We start from the raw sequence: 23,374 nt of genomic DNA on the forward strand, positions 1-23,374 counted from the left end.
AATTGTGTTCTGGTGTACCCTTCTTCAGCGTCTTCTTGTTTTAGGTCTGGTAGGTTTCATAGCCACAAGCTTGAGTTCTACGTGCATGTGCCCCTTCTGCTGTTCTGGGGCAGTAACTGCTAGTTCCATGGACAACTTCTGATTGATTATGAGGGTTCTAGCAGAAATAAACTTTGTATCATTGAGCTCAGGAACCATGCTTGGTGGGATTATAACACTTGCCATGACTGACACTTTCCCTAAGGGACTCGGGGACAGATAGTGCTGCAACACAATTGAAACTACAGCAGCTTGATGACACAACCAAGTGCCATCATTGTTCACTTCACTGCAACTGGGGACATATATTCATGGGATCCCATATCCATGGCAAAATAATACAACTAACTTCACTTACTGCTGTAGTCTAGCCTAAAGATACACTCAAAGACACAGACAGCAATGACAGTTGGAGAAAAAACATCTAAACTAAACTTAGAGTTCCTCTATTATCAAAGCTGAAGCACCACCACTGATGTCCTATATCTCAACTAACAGCCAAACTGTTTCCCCACAAAAGCTACTCCATAAAACCAGGAATGTGATGTTCAGAGCATAAGAATGGATACTGGCACAGGGAAACACACTTAAAAGGAAACACGGCTTCTCTATTGGAGAATAACTGTCGTTTTCCAGCAGTAGATTTCAAATGGAAATACCAGAAAAGGAATTCAAAAGAAAGATCCTAAGAAAACTCAGTGAAATGCCAAGAGAACACAGAGAGACAATACAAAGACGTTTAAAAAATACAGTGGTATGTAAAATTCAACAAAGATACACGTATTTTAAAATGTCAGAACTTTGGAGCCTAGTTTGGAATCAGTTCGATACCATTTGTTCTTGTCTTGTATGACAGGCTAGAACAAAGAAAAGAAAGCATTTCAGAACGTGACAAGTCTTTTGAGATAATCTAGTCAGATAAAAGAAAGGAAGAAAAGAAAGGAAGAGAAGTGATAGGATTGGATTTTAAAAACTGACAAAATATATTAGCTGTGATACCATTGACTGAATCTTCCCATTATTATAAGTTCAGAAGGTCAATAAAACAGGAATTTAAAATTCACATGAAGTAATGGCTAAATATTTTAGAAGGCTTAAGAGATATGGATACCCATATATAGGCAGCTCAAAGGAGCAAAACTAATTAGATTTACCTCCAAATGGGCCATCATTGTCACATGTCATGGTCATTGACATATGTCATGCTCAAGATTCTGAGAAAGAATAAAAAACATGAAGATCCCTGTGTCAAGACAAATGCAAGAAAATTCCCATTAGACTTCCAGCATAGTTCTTAATAGTAAACTCCCAGGCCAGCAGCAAATGCATGAGATCCTGCCAGCCATGACGACTGAACTCATCAACAGAACTATCTTTTAAAAATGAAGTAAAAATAAATACTTTTTTCAAATAAGGATAAACTGAGGGAATTCATCACCACAAGATCAGTTCTATAAGCAATAATTTTGAGTCTTATCCTAGGGATCAAAGGTAATGATTACCATCATGAAGGCACATGTTGTAACTTGTGCAGAATTGTCATAAAGTATCCCACAAAGATATTCAAATAGTGCTGCCACAGAAAATCAAATCAATATCCATCTCCCCAGTCACATAGGCCATGGGGGAAAATTGTCACAATTTAATTACTTTTTCCCTATTTTCCTATTTGCACATAAGATAAACACAAAGTGAAACAGTGAATATTCCTTTGGTGATTTTTTTAAAAAATCTTATGCCTTTAGAATTTCAGAGAAAGAAAAAGTATTAGAAAATCAATTAGGTGGCTAGCACATACACACAGTAACAGCATTTGTTTTGTTTTACATGTTGATGTGCAGAACATGACCATATTCTCTAATTACAGAAAGATTCTAAAGAGAGCTTTCATCAGTTGTCTTTATTTAGCACTGTATTTCCTATAGAGGCATCAAAAGTATGTTTAGAAAGAATACAATGGAGAATGTATGTATGCATGCATGCACGTATACATGCATATAATATATATATTATAGTGGGGAAATTTGATGAACAAGAAGAATTACATGTGGTACGGCAACAAACGTTTCTGTCTCCAGAGGATAGACTGGAAACTGTTCTTTAAGCATCGGATGGATGACCTCATCACACCGGAAGTAGTTCTCTGTGAGAAGACTGTCAGCTTACCTTTATATTAAGAAACATTACCTTTGGGATGCATCTGTGAGGAAAGAAAAGTTGTTCAATGATTGGTGCCTCCACTGTAGACATCTCTACTTAAACCCAAAGACACTTCCTGGCTACTTCTTATCCCAAACAAGAAGCCAGTGTGGTAGTATAGCCAGACATCATAATTGTGGAATAGATTTGACTACATGCCCTTTTTTAAAAACCAAAATTATTAAGTATCTTCAAGTAGCTGCCATAAACCTGGCTTTTAGGTTATCCTAATGGTACGATAGAGAGTTGAACTTGCTTAAAATGAATGTTAGTATATGTGATGCACCTACAACTGTGTGTTATATTTTAACAGTAGTTGTACATACTATGCTGCATTGTAGCAGTAGATGAATCCCAGAGAGTAAAAGACAAAATATCAACAAATATGCTCTTAAAACTTTCATGTGTGACTTAATACTCAGTATTTTACTGAGGACGAGTGGTCTGGGAATGAAGTTCTTTTACAGTACAGTTACTTATATAATGTACTTGCAACATATAAGAGGCTCTATTAGGGTTCACCTGTGGAGAAATGCCAGTTTATTCTAAGCTTTATGCCCATGAGGTTGCACGTAACAAACAATGCTTTGAGACTTTCCATGGCCAGGAACAGTTGGATACAGCAGGTCTGACACAGGGAAAACTTGCAGCATGAGAACTCGCTTAGGTTCTATCACTCTTAGTGTCTGATGTGTTTCCAACTCAGGAGGTGGTTAGTTTCACATTTTCAACCATAGCACACTGCTCTTTTGTCTAGATTTTCCACTTTTCCATGAACAAGAGTTGGATTGGTGTCGACATTTGAATATATTAGCTCACTCATCTCCTTGAGAGTTAGTATAGTAGCTCAGCCAAGCTTTAAACTTCTCTCTAAAATTGTGCCTCTCATGAAATGTGCTTCTCATGAAAGTTAATTAAAGGGTAGGGACTTCAAGTGGCATTATATTTCCTGGAGTGCAGAATAATTCTGCATGCAAATCTAATAGTGTGTGTGTGTGTGTGTGTGTGTGTGTGTGTGCAATGACAATGTAGCAATGCCTAAGCATAGAGAAAATGGAAGGGGTCTTCTTATCTATCTATACTGGTGAAGTTAAGCAGTGACTTTGTTTGAGGGATATTATTTCCAATAGGCAAGTCTAGACCACTAGAATGATTCCAGTGGAACTTTTTCTGTATCTCACCATGTAGAAGATGTCAATAAGCAGTAACACGTGTCATCACAATAATACCTTCAAAAATAATAAATCTAGAGGTAAAGTTAACTATTAAGTAGACATGTTAACTTAAAGAGACTATATCCTTGCAGAAGACAACATATGTCAAGAGACAGTGGCTTTACAAAATTCTTTTTTACAGTAGTAAATGTCCATTGAAGATATAGCATTTCAGGAATTGTTGAGGCATCAAAGAAAAAGAACTAACAATTGTGATAAAGAAGAATTTTAGATATGGAAATGAGCAATACACTGTAGATGATGTAACTGAAGATGTATCACTAAGAACTTCTTTGTGTAAATACATAGAAATGAAGGAAGCCACAGAGAAAGCCTGAAGAACCAGGAACCTGATGAGAAAGAAAGGAGAAAGTAACCCCAAGGAGAGCCTTGCACTCCCTGTGAGGGATGTCTTGAGTCCCTAAACAGGATAAGGCCTAAGAGTTAATAAGATGCCACAAAGTGGGCAGCAATTTAAGCTGGTGTTGTGACATCCTCAGGATCCTAAAAGCAGAAGGGAGGAGACTGAGGGAAACTGGCATTACATAACTTTCTAATGGAAGACATCTGTCAAAATGCATGTGCATTTGTCCACGAGGCCAACATACAGCACTAAACATGGTAGCTAATGGCCTCAGCAGTTCCAAAGTGTGTGTCCATTGCATAGGGATGAGGAAAAGAAAAGGCATGGTAAATTAACTGACCTCATGGTAGATGACAGGAAGGTTAGCCTCTGAGAATGTGGGTAATAAGAATTATATGGATCCTAAAACATGAGGGAATCCCTATTCTAAAAGCTGGTGTCAATTACTGGCACATCCCTGTAAAGAGATGTCTTGTTTGGGGAAGATACCCATCAGAATATCAAGCATGTAGTAAGTGTTCATAAGCAACATTCATTTGGACAGCTTATTAGTCATTTGTGAGATATGGTGAAGAAACATAAAACAGACACTACAAGCAGAGCCAAAGCTGAGTTGGAGTGAGAGTTATCACCTATGGTTGAAAGATGATGGCGAGTGGAATGCTTATAGCATGTTAACAGGACAGAGAGCTTATTATGCACACTAGTCAGATGGAAGTGGTAAAGTTGAAAAAGTAAACAATGATTTAAATTAAGAAAACAGTAGATGTAATTAACTTCAGGTTATATGATGGAGGATTGATGAGTACAAGAATTTCTTAACAAAAAATAAAGTGAAATATAAAGAAAATAGTCTCCAATACACATGAGACCATTCAGGATATATTAAACTTGGGACAAAGATATTGTCAAATTAGGATGACACAGGATATGGAACAGCAACAGTTTAAAAAATAATAGGTGATAATTTTTATGACTGATAAAAAACATCAAAACATACAATGCAAAATATTGCAAACATCAAAGAACATTGAGGTAGATGCTGAATGCAAGAAAATCTAGGAACATTAAGTGTGTGTGTTGGCTTAGGTTTTGTTTTGTCTGATCTCTGAAAGCACATGAAAGACACAATCTTCAAAGCAAAAACAGCTCATTAAGAGAATGGGAGAGTGATGATGAGACACTGGCAGTTTCAATAGGCAGAAATTAAATATATGCCAACCTCAATATTTTTTATTTAGCAAAAAATCCTCCAAAAATTAAAATGAAATAAGGACATTACTTTTCTCTACACAATATTGATGTGGTCACTAATCTAAAATGTGGATATACCAATTTAGATCCTCACTGACCAATATAAGTATAATTTTGGCCTCAGGTACTTTTATACTATATAATAACTGCATAAAAATTAAAGACATGAAAAATAGGATATTACATTTAACAGAATAGGTCTGAAATATTATTCCAGTACTTAATGTAAAATACTCCTCTAATATCCCCAACCCTCTTAAATATAAATATCAGAATTATTTATATTTAATGTCAGTTGTACTAATAAAGACTTTTATCTGTTCCTCTAAAACTCTATGATATATCAGACTTTTTAGGTTAGAGGTTTATTGCTCTGATAAATAACTGTTGTTCATTTAGAATCTAATTCCTACTCTAGTAATTAACATAATCATAGTCAACTCCTGAAGTATAATACCTTTTAATAATAGACACTGAAATGATAAATAATCTTTAGATACAGAAATATCAAACTGTTTAAATGTAGTCGTCACTTACAATAAAAAAATCAATGCTTAAAGCACTATCATCGTCATTATGATGCAATCAGTTGTTAGTTTGCAGCTACTATCTGTAAATGATTTATATGAGAATATCTATCGTTTGCCTAGGTACAATTTGTCCAGAAAACACTCAAGCTGTCATATCATATAATCCCACAATATCTGGATGAACACAATATTAATTTATTATAATTTATTATGATATAATGTATTTCTTTGTAATAGAAAACTATGTTAACTAAGAGCCTGTAACTTAATCACATTAAGGTAATTCCTGTGTCTTGGCATTAAAAACAACAGAAAAGCAGACTATACAGATCAGATTAGCAGTCAAATGTAGGAGCATGAAGACAATCTTCCCCTGATCTCTTAATGAATCTTGGTGCCATAAACCTAGCTTACCACCCTGAGAAAAGAGAAGAGAAGGATCTGACAAGGAGATAATGCCAAGTAGAAGTGGAATTACACACATGCATCTCTATGACTCCGTAGGTCCATCATACTCACCAGTTAGAATACTGCAACCTGTCTCTTCAAAGTTTTTGTTTAGCTTTTTGTCCTTTACGACTGGTAGTTTCTTTCTTAGTTTCTTTCTTAGAGGATGGATGTGGCAGAGTGACATTGTATGTTCTCTTCAGAACAGAATGTCTTAAAAATGGACTGAGCTGAGGGAGAAAAAAAAGCAATTTACTTTAATTACATCATCCATATAGTTTGAAGGATTAGTTTAGATAAGTTATAAAATTAATACAAACCAACTCACTGATATCATTCTTTTAATACCCTACAAGTTTGGATTAATATCTGTCAGTATTCTTTAGTATGTAGAAAGATTATTAGTCATGACCTTAACCAAATTGTACTTAATATTCTTGAAAAACGTTATGTATATTTCAGAGAAACCAAACTCTTTGGTGAAACCTACAACTCTCTAATAATGAAATACATATTTTATGTGCATTAAGACCTGTAATTTTTATTTTTTTAAATTTTTTCTTTCAGGGATCTCCTGCCCTGGGAACTGCAGGCAGGTCAACTTGCTCCAGGCAGATCAAACCATCCAGAATCTGCTGACATCTCAGTGCTAGTCCCACCTCCACCCACCAGAGAGGAAGAGTCTCAGACCTAACTGCACCTATCTTGAGACCCATCGGAATATGGAACTTCTTGCACCTACCAGAAGAGAACCTTGGACCTGCCTGTACCCACAAGTAGACTAAGAGACCCTAGCTGCACCCACTGGAAGAAGGGATGGGGGAAAGACAATATAAGAATACATTCAACGACAGAAAACCAATATGACATCACCAGGGTCTAGGAACTATACACCTGAACATCCCAACGCAGATGAAGCAAAAGAGAATGACCTTAAAAACAACTTCATGTAAAGGACAGAGATGCTAAAAGAGGAAATGAGAAAACCCTTTAAAGAAATGGGAGAAGGGGGATGGAGAGATGGCTCAGAGGTTAAGAGCATTGGTTGCTCTTTCAGAGGTCCCGAGTTCCATTCCCAGCAACCATTTGGTGGCTCACAAAACTCTCTTTTGCGATCTGGTGCCCTCTTCTGGTGTGCAGATATTCATGGAAGCAGAATGTTGTGTACATAATAAATAAAATCTTAAAAAATAAATAGAAGAAAAAAATCAAGAAATGGAGGAAAGACAAACCAAAAATTGCAAGAAACAAAACAGTGCGAAGTTTGAAACCTGAAAAACCACAGTCTGAATGATGTTGGAATCAGAAAAGCTGTGTAAATGATCAGCTACTGCAGATGCAAGAAAAACCAACAGAACACAAGAAATGGGAGAGAGAATCTTAGGCATGGAAGACACACTAGGAGGAATAGATTCATTGACCAAAGAAAATCTTAAGTCCAACAAATCCCTAACAAAAGATATCCAGGAAATATGGGACACTATAAAAAAGGCCAATCCTAAGAATAATATGTATAGAAAAGGGTGAAGAAACCCACCTCAAAGGGGCAGAAAACATATTCAACAAAATAATAGAAGAAAAATTTCCCAACCTAAAGAAAGACATTCCAATGAAAGTACAAGACACTTTCAGAGCACCAAATGGATTGGACCACTAAAAATGTCCCTCACCAATAAATTATCAAAACACCAAACAAACATAATAAAGAGCAGCAAAGGAAAAAGGCCAAGTAACATATAAAGGCAAACCTATCAGACTTACATCTGATTTCTCCAGGGAAACTGTGAAAGCCAGAAGGTCCTGGATAGATACTCTACCTACACTAAGGGACAACGGATGCCAGCCCAGACTACTATAGTCAGCAAAACTTTCAATCACTGTACATGGAGAAAACAAGAGATTCCATGACAAAACCAGATTTAAACAAAACATATCCAGGAGACCAGGCCTACAAAAAGTACTGCAAGGTAAACTCCAATCCAAGGAATTTAACTACACTTATAAAAACATAGGCAATAGAAAAACTCAATTTACCTAAAGCAAAAGAAACAAAAAGTGGGGTAAAAACACACACAATAACCATCAACAACAACAAATACAAAATAAATAAGAATTAACACTCAATGGTCCTTAATTTTCCTCAATATTAATGGTCTTAACTCTCCTATAAGAAGACAAAGGCTAACAGAATGGATGCCAAAACAGAATCCATCCTTCAGTTCCATACAAGAAACATACCTCAACTTCAGGCGTTGCCTCAGAATAAAGGGTTGGGAAAAAGATTTTCTAATCAAATGAACCTAAGAAACAAGGTGGTATAGCAATCCTAATATAAATATATAACAAATTATACTTCAAACTAAAATCAATCAAAAGATACAAAGAAGTTCAATTCATGTTCATCACAGGAAAAATCCATCAGGATGAAGTTTCAATTCTGAACATCTATGCCCCAAATGCAAAGGCATCCACATTCTTAAAAGAAACATTACTAAAATTCAAATCACACATAAAACCTCACACACTTCTAGTGGGAGACTTCAATACCCCACTCTCATCGCTAGACAGAACCACCAGACAGAAATTTAACAAAGAAACAAAAGAACTAACAGATGTTTCAACCCCACTGGGTTTAACAGGCATCTATAGAACATTCCATCCAAACACAAAAGAATATACCTTGTTCTCAGTGCCACATGGAACCTTCTCTACAATCAGCCACATACTTGGCAACATAGAAAACTTCAACAGATACCAAAATATTGGGATAACTCCGTGTACCTTATCAGACCACTATGCTTACAAGTTACAATTCAACAACACCACAAATTGCAGAAACCCTACAAACACATGCAAACTAAACAAGGTGCAATTGCAACATTCCTGGGTCAAGGAAGAAATAAAGAAAGAAATTAAAGACTTTCAAGAATTCAATGAAAATGAAGAGACCACATACCCAAACTTATGGGACACTTTGAAAGCAGTACTAGGAGGAAAGTTCATAGTACTAAGTGCCCACATGAAAAAACTGGGGAATAGTAATAACAGAGAATTAACAGCACAACTGAAAGCTCTAGAAAAAAAGGAGCAAACTCACCCCAGATAAGCATATGCTAGTAAATAATCAAAATGAGGGCTGAAATCTATAAAGTAGAAACTAGGAAAACAATACAAAGAATCAATGTGGTACATTTACACAATGGAGTACTACTCAGCAGGAAAAAAACAATGGAATCTTGAAAGTTGCAGGAAAATGGATGGAACTAGAAGAAACCATCCTGAGCGAGGTAACCCAATCACAAAAAGACAAACATGATATATACTCACTCATATGTGGATTTTAGAAATAGAGTAAGGGATTACCAGCCTGCAAAACACACTGCCAGAGAAGCTAGGAAACATGGAGGACCCTAAGAGAGACATACATGGTCCCCTGGAGAAGGCAAAAGGGTCAAGATCTCCTGAGCAAATTGGGAGCATGGGAGGAGGGGGGAGGGAGCTAGGAGAATGAAAAGGGGAACAGGTGAGAGGTGAGGAGGACATGAGGGAGCAGAAAGGTTGAGTCATGGGAAGAATAGATGATGACAAGAAAGGAGATACCATAATAGAGGGAGACATTTTAGGTTTACAGAGAAATCAGGCACTAGGGAAAGGTCTGGAGATCTACAAAGATGACACCAGCTAACAATCAAAGCAACAGAGGAGAGGCTACCTTACACGCCCTGCTCTGATAATGAGATTGATGACTGACTTATATGCCATCCCAGAGCCTTCATCCAGAAGCTGGTGGAAGTAGAAGCAGACACCCACAACTAATCACTGAACTGAACTGGAATCCAGTTGCAGAGAAGGACAAGTGATGAGCAAAGGGGTCAAGAACAGGCTGGTGAAACCTAAAGAAACTGCTGACCTGAACATCAGAGAGCTCTTGGTCCCCAGACTGATAACTGGGATACCAGCATGGGACTGATCCAGACCCCAGGAACATGGGTTTCAGTGAAGAGACCTTGGAAATCTACAGGACCTCCTGTAGTCGTTCAGTACTTATCCCTAGCATAAGTGTGGACTTTGGGAGCCCATTCCACATAGAGGGATACCTCCTGAGCCAAGACACACGGGGGTAGGCCTAGGCTCTATCCCAAAGGATATGATAGACTCTGATGACCCCCTATGGAAGGCCTCACCCTCCCTGGGGAAACGAAAGGATATGTGATAGGTAGGGTTTTAGCTGGGGGGGGGTAGTAGTGGAGGAGGGGAGGGAGAGGGAACTGGGATTGACATGTAGAACAACCTTGTTTCTAATTCAAATAATAAAAAAGAATCAATGTAGAAAGAAATTGGTTCTTCCAGAAAATCAACAAGATAGACAAACTTATATCCAAACTAACCAAAAGGCTGAGAGAGAGAACATGTAAATTAACAAAATCAAAAATGAAAAGGGGGACATAACAATGCACACTAAGGAAATCCACAGAATCTTCAGGTCATACTTTGAAAACCTGTACTCCACAAAATTTGAAAATCTAAAGGAACTGGACAATTTTATGGATAGATATCACTTACCAAAATTAGATCAAGAAAAGATAAGCAATTTAAAGAGACGTATAACACCTAATGAAATAGAAGCAGTCATCAAAAGTCTCCCAACCAAAAAAAGCCCAGGGCCAAATGGATTCAGTGCAGAATTCTACCAGAAATTCTAAGAAAAGCTAATACCAATAATCCTTAAATTTTTCCACACAACAGCAGCAGAAGGGACATTGCCAAACTCTTTTTACAAGGATACAATTACCTTGGTACCCAAGACACACAAAGACACAACTAAGGAAGAGAACTACAAACCGACCAATATCCATCATAAACATTGATGCAAAAATACTCAATAAAATACTCGCAAATGTAATGCAAGAAAACATCAGAAAAATCATCCACCATGATCAAGTAGGCTTCATCCCAGGGATTCACGGATGGTTCAACACAGGAAAACCTATTAATGTAATCCACCATATAAACAAACTTTGAAAGAAAATCCACTTGATCATCTCACTAGAAACAGCTGACCTGAACAAGGGGGAGCTCATGGAACCCAGACTTTTAGCTGGGAAACTAGCATAGGACCTGCCCAGACCCCCTAACATGTTTGTCTGTTAGGAGGCCTGGGAAATCTATGGGGCCTCTGACAGTGGATCAGTATTTATCCCCAGTATTAGAATGGATTTGGGGAGTCCATTCCACATAGAGGGATACTCTCTCAGCCTAGAAACACACACGGGGGAGGGCCTAGGCCCTGCTCCAAATGATATGACAGACTCCATGGGGAGCAGAAAGGGGATGGGATAGGGGTTGGTGGGGTGCATGGGAGGAGGGGAGGGAGAGGGAACTGTGATTGATATGTAAAACAAGCTTGTTTCTAATTTAAATTTTTTAAAAAAATCTTTTGTTTCTAATAGAAGCCATCATTTGTCCATTGGACAAATATCTGGTGTATAAATTTATAAATATTATCTTTCCAAGACTATTTCAGTAATGTGGACCTGAGGTAGCAAGATACAGCCCATTTACCTTGCCCAGGCAACATACCAATGAAAACACTGAGAAGAAATTTAGTTTGAAGCAACTTTACATGTGACTCAAACTAAATTTAAGGATATGTGTTTCCACCCACTGTTATCTAAGTGTCTTTTTGGAGACATTTGCAAAATCAGGATGATGAAATTGTGAGTCTGCTTTGGTACGCATGAGTACTGACTGAATTCATCCATATGAGCAGATCAAGCCAAAAACAGTGCTAACACAGCCCTTGCAACACCTCCTTCTTAGGTACTTTGCCCTTCCAGTGGACACACACAGTAGGACTGATGGAGGAGTTAGGAATTGAGGGGAGTAGCTTCACCAAAGGTTGTGAGAATTTTGCATTCTTGGGCTTATAGTTTTCCACTGGGGTCTGGATGTGATAAGGCAACACTTACAGACTTTAAATCATCTTCAAATAGGTGGACTTACAGAAGGTTGTCACCCAGTTCTAAACTTCAATTTCCTCATGTTTCCAATGGAGTCTGAGCTGATTTACCTTACATTTCCTGGGAAAATTAACTCAGGTAAGGAATATGAAATAGTCCCGATCATTTCTCTCCTGACTTACGTGTGTCTTCCCCATGGTTACCCCAGCCTGTAGGTCACTACCCTACCATGATGCATTGGCTCTTGTTCTTCACTCTAGTGCAATGGTTCCCATCTTCCTAATGCCGAGCCCTTTAATACACCACTTCATGCTATGGTGACCCCAACAATAAATTTATTTTTATTGCTACTTCATAACTGTAACTTTGCTACTGTTATGAATTGTAATATTAATGAGGCAACCCCTGTGAAAGGGTCCTTAGGCCCCCAAATAGTTGTGGCACACAAATTGAGAACTGTTCCTCTAGAAATTTGTTTTCCCCTTTGCTGGTTTCTCTGAAATAAAACGTGTCACTTGTTCCCTTGTCTGTTTCTCCTCCTGCCAATCTCACACTCAGGAAACAAACGGAGGGTGAGGGTAATTGTTTTCTAATTCTGAAAAAACTAGAATATGTCATAGAATTCCAAAAACTCTCAAGTGAGTAAGTGTGTGTGTGTGTGTGTGTGTGTGTGTGTGTGTGTGTAAAATCAGGGGCGATGTCGTACGCAAAAGAGGAAAATGGAGTGAATCCAAACCACGTATTGTCTATTCCTTATCAATTTCCAAGCAGAAACACAAGCTTCAGAAGGTTGTGGTCTGTCATTATTGGAAAATGATGAAATGAGCAGCACCATTAAGAACCAAAGGGTGAACAAAGATGTGTAGTGAGGCCCTAAGTTTCCATGTTGATAGGCACTCAGACAGTCATGGAAGGGGGTTTCTAACAGGCTCGGCATGAAGCTGGGATACTAGCACAGCTGAACTTGGGTGCAAGAATGCAGAAACGGAGTGGATGTGCACAGGCTTCATCTACATCAGAAGCAAGAAATAACCAATTTACTAAGGTCACTGCGGCGTAGGCTTTTTCTATGCCCTTCTCTAAAGGCTCCTATGCAAAGACTTCTGATATGGGAGGTCTGCCTTACAAAGTCTTGATGGCATCATACATTACAGAGAAACTTAGCTCTATGTTTTCTAATATAGAGTGACTCATTTGATAAACACAGTGGTGAATTAAATAAAAATGTGTATCATAAAGTATCAGCATTTAGTATCATATGACAAAGTTATGATTCAAGTAACAAAAAAATGGGTGTAGTCAAAGGATATCAGTGTTGGAATGAACTCTTTTATATTTATACAAAGTAAATGACTACATATCATCTAGACATTATATATCTATAAAAATTAAAGTATCTAAATGTTTAAAAAGGATAATTATAGAATCAACAGATGAAAATACTAATTGTAAGAGCTAGTTAATAATAAGTCTGTGCTAATATGATAAACAGTTTGTAATTAGTATTAAGCCTCTGAGTGATTATTTAGAAGTGGCTACAGGAACCAGTAGGCAGGAGAGAAACAGGTCCAGCGGGCCAGACAGGACAGAGGAGTCTTCCTGCTACAGCTTACTTTACCTAGGATAGTTTAGAAAGTCATCCCAATTATAAAAATTGGTAACGGATTTATCACATTGTTTCAAACAAGAAAGTGAATATTATTTCAAAAGTCTAGGCAGAACTTTGCACAATGTTTTGTGTGTGTGTGTTCTTGAATTTATTTTGTATTTTTTCTTTCTTTCCTAGATGTTTTATTTAAATTAAAAACAATCTTATTTTACATATCAATCCCAGTTCCCTCTCCCTCCCATCCTTCCATCCCCCACCAACCCCCATCACACCCCTGTCTGTCAGAATGGCTAAAATCAAAAGCACAACCGTTCTTATATTTACTAAAACAAGGAAATACAAAGGTTGTCATAATTATTTTTACTAAGAGTGGAAGACTTCCAACATTTAACATCAAAGGATATGTAGACACTAGAGGAATTGAAGACTCACTAGAAAGCTGAAGGAACAGTACTGATGGACGGCAGTGCAGGGAACACACCCCACATCAACAGCCAACTAGCCTTTGATAAAGGAGCAAAGCAACACAGTGGAGTAACTAAGACAGCCTTCAGCGTTACAGGAAGCCGGAGGGAACAAAATTAGAGGTTTAACACTGAGGAAAATGTAGTGATCATCAATGAGACAGCCATTAGGAATTTGATACTAAGTGAGAAAGAAGAGTGATGTGACGACGCCACCTAATCCTAAATTCTAAACCATTGAGAAAACACTAAAGTGACAACTCTGTTCTTCCTGCTCACATGCTTGGAGGAGAAACAGAAAGCCTGGCACCCTTTCTTGAGACTGGGAATCAGTCATTCTATATTCCCAGCATTTTAGGCTTAAGATAGTGTTGAAGATGGGATAGGCCCTTTGTGTATTTCAGCTTTCTGAACGCATATGCAGACAGTGACTTTTGGAAGGCAAAAGTCTCTGAAAGGGCATCCCTGCAGCAAAAAGTAACCTAATGTGCACCTTGGAGTTTTATACTCTGTCTCTTATGGCTTGCAAAACTGATTTAAAGTTAATGTGAATTAAGAATAACTTATACATGTTGTTTCATTTAAATGATGATGAATGTGCTTAAATCATGAGTTACAGCTGAGGGAAAATCAATGCACTTTTTAAAGCTGTGTTTCTGTCTCAAATGCCTAATGAAATAAATTAGAATATACTCTAATTTTCCATTGATTATTGCTTTCGGTAAACTTATAAATAATATAGTATATATTCACCATGTACAGTAAAATATATTGCTTAAATCACTTTAGTCATGAGGGGTTATTAGTGCATATTTGTTCAAATGCTTGCTAGGCTTAAAAGTATATATTTTCTTCTCCAGAATATTGAATGCCTTTACAATCACAGTAAAAAATACTTTTCAAGAAGATGCAGCACTTTGTTCCTTGTCAGAAAAGAAAATGAGAAGATAAGGAGCTTTTAGCTTTTGTTGCATATACATGTTAGAAGATAGGATATTGAAACTATTAACAAATAGATTCAAAAAAGTCACTGCCGAGAAAGACTAAGATAGAAAATCTGTTCCAATGTAAAGGTGATTAAAGGAGCATAATGACTAATACATAATTCTGGATGTGAAATATTAATCAAACAGAGAATTAGAGTAAGATCTATATTACAGATAATAGAATAGTAACAATGAGAATCCCTGATTTTATCACTGCTCTATCATTTCAGAAGAGAAAACCTTCCCGGAAAGGAGATAAATTCTGATGTGGTTAAAAGTGAAACATTATGATGTATTGGAGATCCAATGATTTCATAAGAATATAGTATATAAAAATGCAGAGAATGTTTGAGAGAATAAAAGAGAGAAGGGAGGGAAGTTTAAAACATATTTCATGCTAACAATCAGAATATCAACCTTTGGATGTTTTTCAAATTAAATGAACAATCTGTAGTCTTTTTTTAACTTTTGTTTTATGTGTCTTGGCGCTTTCCCTGAACGTATGTCTGTGTACCAGAATGTTTCTGGCACTCTCAGAGGCCAGAAGAGGGGAAGTAGGATCCCCTAAACCTGGAATATGACTTGTTTGAGGCCAAGATATGGGTGCTGAGAATTGAACCTGGGTCCTACAGAAGAGCAACAGGTATTCTAAACCACTGAGCCAGCCCTCCAGCCCCCATATGCAATGCTACAGTCAAGTGTTTCCTCTGGATTCCCAGCATTAACATACTTTTCAGCTTCTGTGGTTATGATTTGTCTTCCTCTAGAAATGGAAACTCTGGACTGGAGCACTGGCTCAGTTATTAAGGGCACTGGCTGTCAAGTATATGTCAAGGACCATAGCTGGCTCCTATGGCAGATTTATTTTCAGTTGTTTTTGAGGATTCTCCACACTGATTTCCAGAGTGGGGTGCACTAATTTGCATTCTCACTAACAATGAACTCTGGCTCCTCTTCCTCCACATCTTTGCCAGTCTTTCTTGTCAGTTGCTCTATTGATCTCAGGCATTCTGACTGGAGCAACGTGACATCTCAAGGCTGTTTTAATTTGTATTTATACTTTCTCAAGTATTTCTTACCCATTTTTATTTCTTTGATTGGGAATTCTGTTTAGATCTCTAGACCATATTTTGACTGGATCATATTTGTTCATTTGACTGGTTTATGAATTCTTTGTGTATTCTGGATATTAATCCCCTGCCAAATATAGCTGACAAGATTCTCACCGATTCAGTGGGTTTCTTCACTCAAATGATTGTGGCTTTAGCTTCGCAGAAGCATTTTAGTCTTACAAAATCTCAGGTGTCATATGTTAGCCTTCATTCCAGGGGAAATGGAGTCCTGTCTGGAATGCCTTTTCCTACAACTATATCACATAGGGAACTGCCTAGGTTTTCTTCTAGTAGTTTTAGTGTTTCAGTCCTCAAATTGAGGACTGTGGTCCACTTGGATCTAAATTTTGTGCAGGATGATAGATAAAAGTATAGTTTTTGTGATTGGTTTACCTTGCTCAGAAAGGTTTCTTCTAGTTCTATCCATTTTCCTGCAAGTTTCAAGATTCCTTTGTTTTTTTTTCTGCTGAGTAGTACTTTGTAGGGGATGCTGTAGCCATGCCTGATTAGTGGCTGGCTACAGGTGTGCTTGCCCATGCCTGCGAGGGTGTGGTCAGGTTGACTTAGGGAAAGTTTAAGAAGAGGGATACTTACATGGAGGACCTACTTTACCTTTCATCTTCGGCTTGCTGTACTTACTGATGCCCACCGGCTGGCTAGGACACTCTGTAAGGTTTTTCCCTATTAAGTTCCCTTGTATTTTTACCTGGTTCCATATTGGTAATTTCCCACATTAGTAATTCATTATAAAAATGTACTACATTTTCTCTATGCATTCTTCAGTTCAGGGGCATGTAGGTTGCTTCCAGGTTCTGACTATTACAAATAGTGCTGCTATGAACATGGTTGAACAGATGTCCTTGTATGAATGTGCTTCTTTGGGTATATGCCTAAGAGTGGAACTGATGGATCTAGTGGCAAACAGATTCTCATTTTCCTGAGGAGTCGCCATACTGATTTCCAAAGTGGCTGTGCAAATTGGCACTCCCACCAGCAGTGGAGGAGTGTTCTTCTTTCTCCACATCCTCTCCAGCATAAACTATCATTGGTGTTTTTGATTTTAGCCATTCTGACAGGAGTAAGATGGTATCTCAGAGTTGTTTTGATTTGCATTTCCCTGATGGCTAAGGATGTTGAACACTTTCTTATGTGTCTTTCAGCCATTTTAGATTCCTCTATTGAGAATTGTCTATTTAGTTCTGTACCCCACTTTTTAATTGGATTGTTTGGTGTTTGGGAGACTAGCTTCTTGAGTTCTTTGTATATTTTGGAGATCAGCCCTCTGTCAGATGTGGGGTTGGTGAATATCTTTTCCCAGTCTGTGGTCTGCCATTTTGTCTTACTGACTGTCTTCTTAGCCTTACAGAAGCTTCTCAGTTTCAGGAGGTCCCATTTATTAATTGTTGATCGCAGTGTCTGTGCTTATCGAGTAACGTTCAGGAATCGGTCTCCTGTACCAATTAATTCAAGGGTATTTCCCACTTTGTCTTCTAATACGTTCAGTGTGGCTGGAATTATGTTGAGGTCTTTGATCCATTTGGACTTACGTTTTGTGCATGGTTACAGACGTGGCTCTATCTGAAGTCTTCTACATTCCACCATCCAGTTATGCCAACACAGTTTGTTGAAGATGCTTTCTTTATTCCATAGTATAAATTTAGCTTATTTGTCAAAAATCAAGTGTTCTTAGGTGTGTGGGTTAATCTTGGGGGTTTTCAACTCTATTCCATTGGTCTACCTGTCTATTTTTATGCCAATACCAAGCTGTTTTCAGGACTACAGCTCTGTAATACAGCTGGAAGTCATGGTTGGTGATGCCTCCATGAAGTTACTTTATTGTACAAGGTTGCTTTGGCTATCCTAGGTCTTTTGTTTTTCCATATAAAGATGAGAAATGTTCTTTCAAGGTCTGTGAAGAATTGTGTTGGGGTTTTGATGGGGATTTCATGGAATCTGTAGATTGCTTTTGACAAGACTGCCATTTTTACTATGTTTATCCTACCTATCCAAGAACATGGGAGATCCTGCCATTTTCTAGTATCTTCTTTAATTTCTTTCTTTAGAGACTCAACATGGTGTGTACTCACTCACATGTGGATTTTAGACATAGAGTAAAGGAATACCAGCCTACAATCCACACTGCCAGAAAAGCAAGTAAACAAGGAGGACCGACCCTAAGAGAGACATACATGGTTTCCTGGAGAAGAGGTAAGGGAAAAGATCTCCTGAGTAAATTTAGAGCAAGGGGGGTAGTGGGAGGGAGCTAGGAGAATGAGAAGGGGAGAAGAACAGGAGTGAGGAGGACATGAGGGAGCAGAAAGGTTGAGCCAGGGGAAGAATAGAAGAAAACAAGAAAGGAGATACCATAATAAAGGGAGACATTTTAGGTTTACAGAGAAATCAGGCACTAGGGAAAGGTCTGGAGATCTACAAAGATGACAACAGCTAACAATCTAAGCAACAGAGGAGAGGCTACCTTGAATGCCCTCCCCTGATAACAAGATTGATGACTGTCTTATATGCCATCCTATAGCCTTCATTCAGCAGCTGGTGGAAGTAGAAGCAGACACCCACAACTAATCAATGAACTGAACTGGAATCCAGTTGCAGAGAAGAACAAGTGATGGGCAAAGAGGTCCAGACCAGGCTGGTGAAACCTACAGAAACAGCTGACCTGAACAACGGGGAGTTCTTGCTCCCCAGACTGATAGCTGGGATACCAGCATGGGACTGATCCAGACTCCTGGAACGTGGGTTTCAGTGAGGAAACCTTGGTAAACAATGGGACCTCCTATAGTAAAATTCAGTACCTATCCCTAGCACAGGTGTGGACTTTGGGAGTCCAATCCACATAGAGGAATACTCCCTGAGCCAAGACACCCAGGGCGTGGGCCTAGGCTCTATCCCAAAGGATATGATAGACTCTGATGACCCGTTATGGAAGGCCTCACCCTCCCTGGGGAGTAGAAAGGATATGTGATAGGTAGGGTATTAGTTTTTTGGGGAGTGGTAGAGGAGGAGGAGGGGAGGGAGTGGGAACTGGGATTGACATGTAAAATAATCTTGTTTCTAATTCAAATAAAAATAATGAAAAAATAATAAACAAAGTTTATGTTTTAAAAGCCCCCCCAAAAAGTATAATTTTATTCTTCTGCATGTGCACACCCAGTTTTCCAGCAACCATTTGTTGAAGATGCCATCTTTCTTTCAGTGTATGTTTTTTCCTTATTTTGGCACTTTGTCAAATGTTGGCATGGCAAGATGTCCCTTAGGTTGCAATAATTGGCACTCAGAAGTTAATAGTAACCAACAGCTGTCTAATTAGACTTAAAGCCCACTAGACAATATGGATACCATGCCCATCATGGAAAAACATAACTGGATCTCCAGAACTAATGAGGTAATGGACCTGAAAAAATAATCTACCACTACCACTTTGCTAGATCAGCATATTTCCTTAGTTTATGGATATAAATCTTGTCCTTATACCAACAGATAAGTGTAACTACTGTCTACCATCAAGAAGCCTCTCTTTAGAGGAATAGAGATCATCACAGAGCCACAACTGGACACATTGTAGTGATCAATAGATGATGGAGGGCCAGTCCCAACTGAAACATCCTTATCACAGTGCCTGCATCTATGACTCAGGGAGTATTGCAGAAGAGGAAAGAATTTAAGAACCAAAATGCTAGTGAGTAAACTTCTGTAAACAGTACCTGCAGAAAGTGAGGCAGAAATTGATTGGAACAGTGCAATGCTGATGGGCATATTCATGAGGAAAAGGAAAATGTTTGAAGGGTCCCATCCCTAGATAAAGAATACAGGCAACTTGAGATTGCTGGGAGAAGGGGAATTAGTTTTGCCAGGGATGAGCCCCAGTATTTGTTGTGCAATTCAGAGTAGTCAGCCCTGAAGCTATATACACACAGCAAACAAGAATGGACTCAGCAGGCTGTATTACATGGTTGTGCTTACACTCACAGATGCTCACACATATGTACATAGAGAGGGTATCAACCTTTGAGGGGGTGATCATGGGAGGACATGGAGGGAAAAAAGGGATGGGGAAAGTTATGTAATTCTATTTCAGTTAAATAGATATTTTAATTTCTATTTCCTCATACATGTCAGGCATGATCTCTAACACTGAGCTACTTCCAGACTTAGCAATATGTGCTTTGATGTCAGACAGCTTCAAAAACTTTGAAAATTTTCTATTGAAAGTTTTTTATCTGTATTACTGAACTATTTTATGGCCCTTCTAATCATCTATTCTAACTCTATCAACTCTACCTAACTCTCTAACAGTTCTGGCAGACTGTTCCCTATTTTTCCTGTCAGCATAGTTACATAACATTGTCCTTTCTAGTTTCCCTATTTCAAATAACTAGAGGATACCATGATATGGAACATCAGGGTACATTTCAGAGTCAGCAAACCAGAAACTGAATTGTCCGTTGCAGAGAATTCCCAGCAGTATTTACAGAGGAAACTTCATACTGTCTCCTGTTAATCACCCCTCACCCACCAACCCATTTCCCCACCTGGCTGCAGCTGGCCTTCTGCATTCTATCCCTTCACACATGGAAAGGTTTACTCCATAACCTCTTGGAAGACTCCAATAGTATCCCCATGCCTGACTTGAGACAGCCTCTGTTGTTTCTGCTTCTTATTGGCTTGCATAGCCTACATTATGCATGCATCTTGTTTAATTTCTTACCTAGTCCAGAAGCTGGTTTTGTCCATTTCTTCCTACAATACTGGAAACTATATCTGATACAAAAACATCTGAAATTTTGGTTTGTTTGTTTTTGGTTTTAAATTCTGAGAGCATTAGGTGATTGTCAGTTTCTAGAAGATCTTCGATAAGACTATATTGTGTATAACTTTTCTATCTTTTCTGCTTCCCACTTTAGATATCTGTTACACAAATATAACCATCACAAACTTCTCGTGTATTAACCTAAATCAACACTTAAAGTGTAACAAGCAGATGAAAAGGTAGGCAAATGCAATGTAATTATTTTCAGAGAAGCATTGCTGTGGAAGCAAGACTCGACTTGGGTCAAGAATAAGAAGTCTGTATGTTCTCCAGAAATCTCCTATGTCTCCACCCAAGCTCAGGCCCCAGTTCACCCCACACCTTGACCTGATGGATCCCCAGAGAGATCTCTGTTTGAATCTAGCTCCACTCATTCACATTAGGCTTGGGATATAGAGACTTATGGTTAGGTATGATGTTGTCAATTCTTCCCTGCACTAATTTATAAACACACTAACATACTTTATATACTCTGTTTTTCATGATCAATTATGGGTAGTTTTCTGTTTCAGCTATAAAATTTAGCACTATTGCCCATCAATGTATATATGTCTGCTAATGCATACACATACACACTTCTGTTACCCACACAGAAGAGTAACTGCTGGGTCAAATATCTGCACATTTAGATTTACAGAATTGACCAAGAGATTTCTGCAATTTTATAGAAATTTCATTTTTTTCCTATATTTCTTCCAATGCCCTGTGTCTTTTGTCTCCATCTCTTTCTTGTATTTTAGCTATGTTAATGAAGAGGTATGACACTGCCGTGAATGTAATGTCTGTGTTTCCCCAAAGTTCACATTCTAAAACTGTACTCTCCCACATGTTGGTATGAAGTGGTTCAATAACAAAGTACTTGTTTCTAGAGGCAGCTCTCATGACAGTGATCTGTGTTCTTATACAACAGGGAGGCAGGTAGCTTAGCTTTCTGTTCTATGAGAAGGCAAAACCTGGGGACTCATTTGCAAACCTGAGAGAGCTCTTACCAAAACCCAGCCACACTAAAGTCTGATCTCAGAATCCCAGCTTTCCTAAATTGGGAAACAAATTTATGTTGTTTATAAGCCAATCACTCTATATTACTCTGTTACAGCATCCTGAATTATCACAAGGCATATACGTGTGTGTGTGTGTGTGTGTGTGTGTGTGTGTGTGTGTGTGTGTGTGTGTGTGCGCGCGCGCGCGTATGTGTGTAAAATATGCACCTATGGTGCATTTTTTTGGTGTTAACTGTCAACTTCACAGAGTTTAGAATCACATGAGGGTATGATAAGCCTTTGATCACGCCTCTGGGACTCACCGTGATAACAATAATTGAGGCATGAAGACCTGCGCCATATTTTTAGCATCCATTGCCTGGTTTGGATCCTGGATTGTTTAAATGGAAAAGGAAGTGAGCAGCAACATGGATTCATTACGTTTTGCCTCTTTTGTGCAGATGCAATGTGACAGCTGACACGGGTTCAGGCTGCCTTGACCTCACCACCATTGGCGGTGAGCTACAATAAACCCTTTCCGCTGGGCGGTGGTGGCATATGCCTTTAATCCCAGCACTCGGGAGGCAGAGGCAGGCGGATCCCTGTGAGTTCGAGTCTAGCCTGGTCTCCAGAGCAAGTGCCAGGATAGGCTCCAAAGCTACACAGAGAAACCCTGTCTCGAAAAATCCAAAAATTAAAAATAAAAAATAAGCCCCTTACTTCTCAAATTGCTTTTGTCAGTGTATGTTATCATAACAACAGGCAAAGACTCTTAGAGACATTCATCTATTTCAGTTTTTCTAGAAGTTGTACTGCATTTACTTCTCATGCTTAACTAACTACACAACACATCTAGAACTGGCTCTGTCTGTGATGTAGGGTAACCCTTCATTTTTTTCCATATGAGAGGTGATTGGGTAAGTGTTATTTCTTATTGACGCCAACTGCCCTGTAGTATTGAATTATCATAGAATGTCAATGGCAATATTTGTTAAATATACTCTTCCATTTGCTTACCCCTATGTCAGTTATCACATTGTCTTATCAAAAGTGGATTAATAGAAATCTGGGCACTAGTTATAATCTTATACTAGTTGTGTTTTTACGCATAACTCCTCTGGCTGAAGAGTTCAACATACAGAAACAAATGAATCAGAAATCCCTTCCACCAGCTACTGGATGAAGGCTATACGATGGCGAATGAATTAGTCATCAATCTCTTTATGAGGAGATGGTATTTAAGGTAGCCTCTCTTCTGTTGCTTAAATTGTTAGTTGGTGTCATCTTTGTAGTTCTTCAGACATTTCACTAGTGCCTGATTTCTCTTTAAACCTACAATGTCTTCCTCTATTATATTATCTCTTATCTTGCTCTCTTCTGTTCTTCCCTGT

The 23,374-nt window shown here is 38.4% G+C and overlaps 1 protein-coding gene across 1 annotated transcript in view; it reads right to left on the reverse strand.

Annotated features, from left to right (window-relative positions):
- Nucleotides 1-1,943: 1,943 nt before the first annotated feature.
- The window catches only part of LOC100750831 (sperm-tail PG-rich repeat-containing protein 2), a 438,268-nt gene continuing 416,837 nt past the window's right edge, over nucleotides 1,944-23,374 (reverse strand). The window contains exons 13-14 of the mRNA XM_035451543.1: nucleotides 6,120-6,277; nucleotides 1,944-2,239 (exon numbers count right to left, since the gene is read on the reverse strand). Of these exons, the coding sequence (XP_035307434.1) occupies nucleotides 6,146-6,277 (132 nt within the window). The 3' untranslated portion in view covers nucleotides 1,944-2,239; nucleotides 6,120-6,145. The remainder of the gene's footprint in view (nucleotides 2,240-6,119; nucleotides 6,278-23,374) is intronic.

Source organism: Cricetulus griseus (assembly GCF_003668045.3).
Source record: "Cricetulus griseus strain 17A/GY chromosome 1 unlocalized genomic scaffold, alternate assembly CriGri-PICRH-1.0 chr1_0, whole genome shotgun sequence".
Lineage (NCBI taxonomy): Eukaryota > Metazoa > Chordata > Mammalia > Rodentia > Cricetidae > Cricetulus > Cricetulus griseus.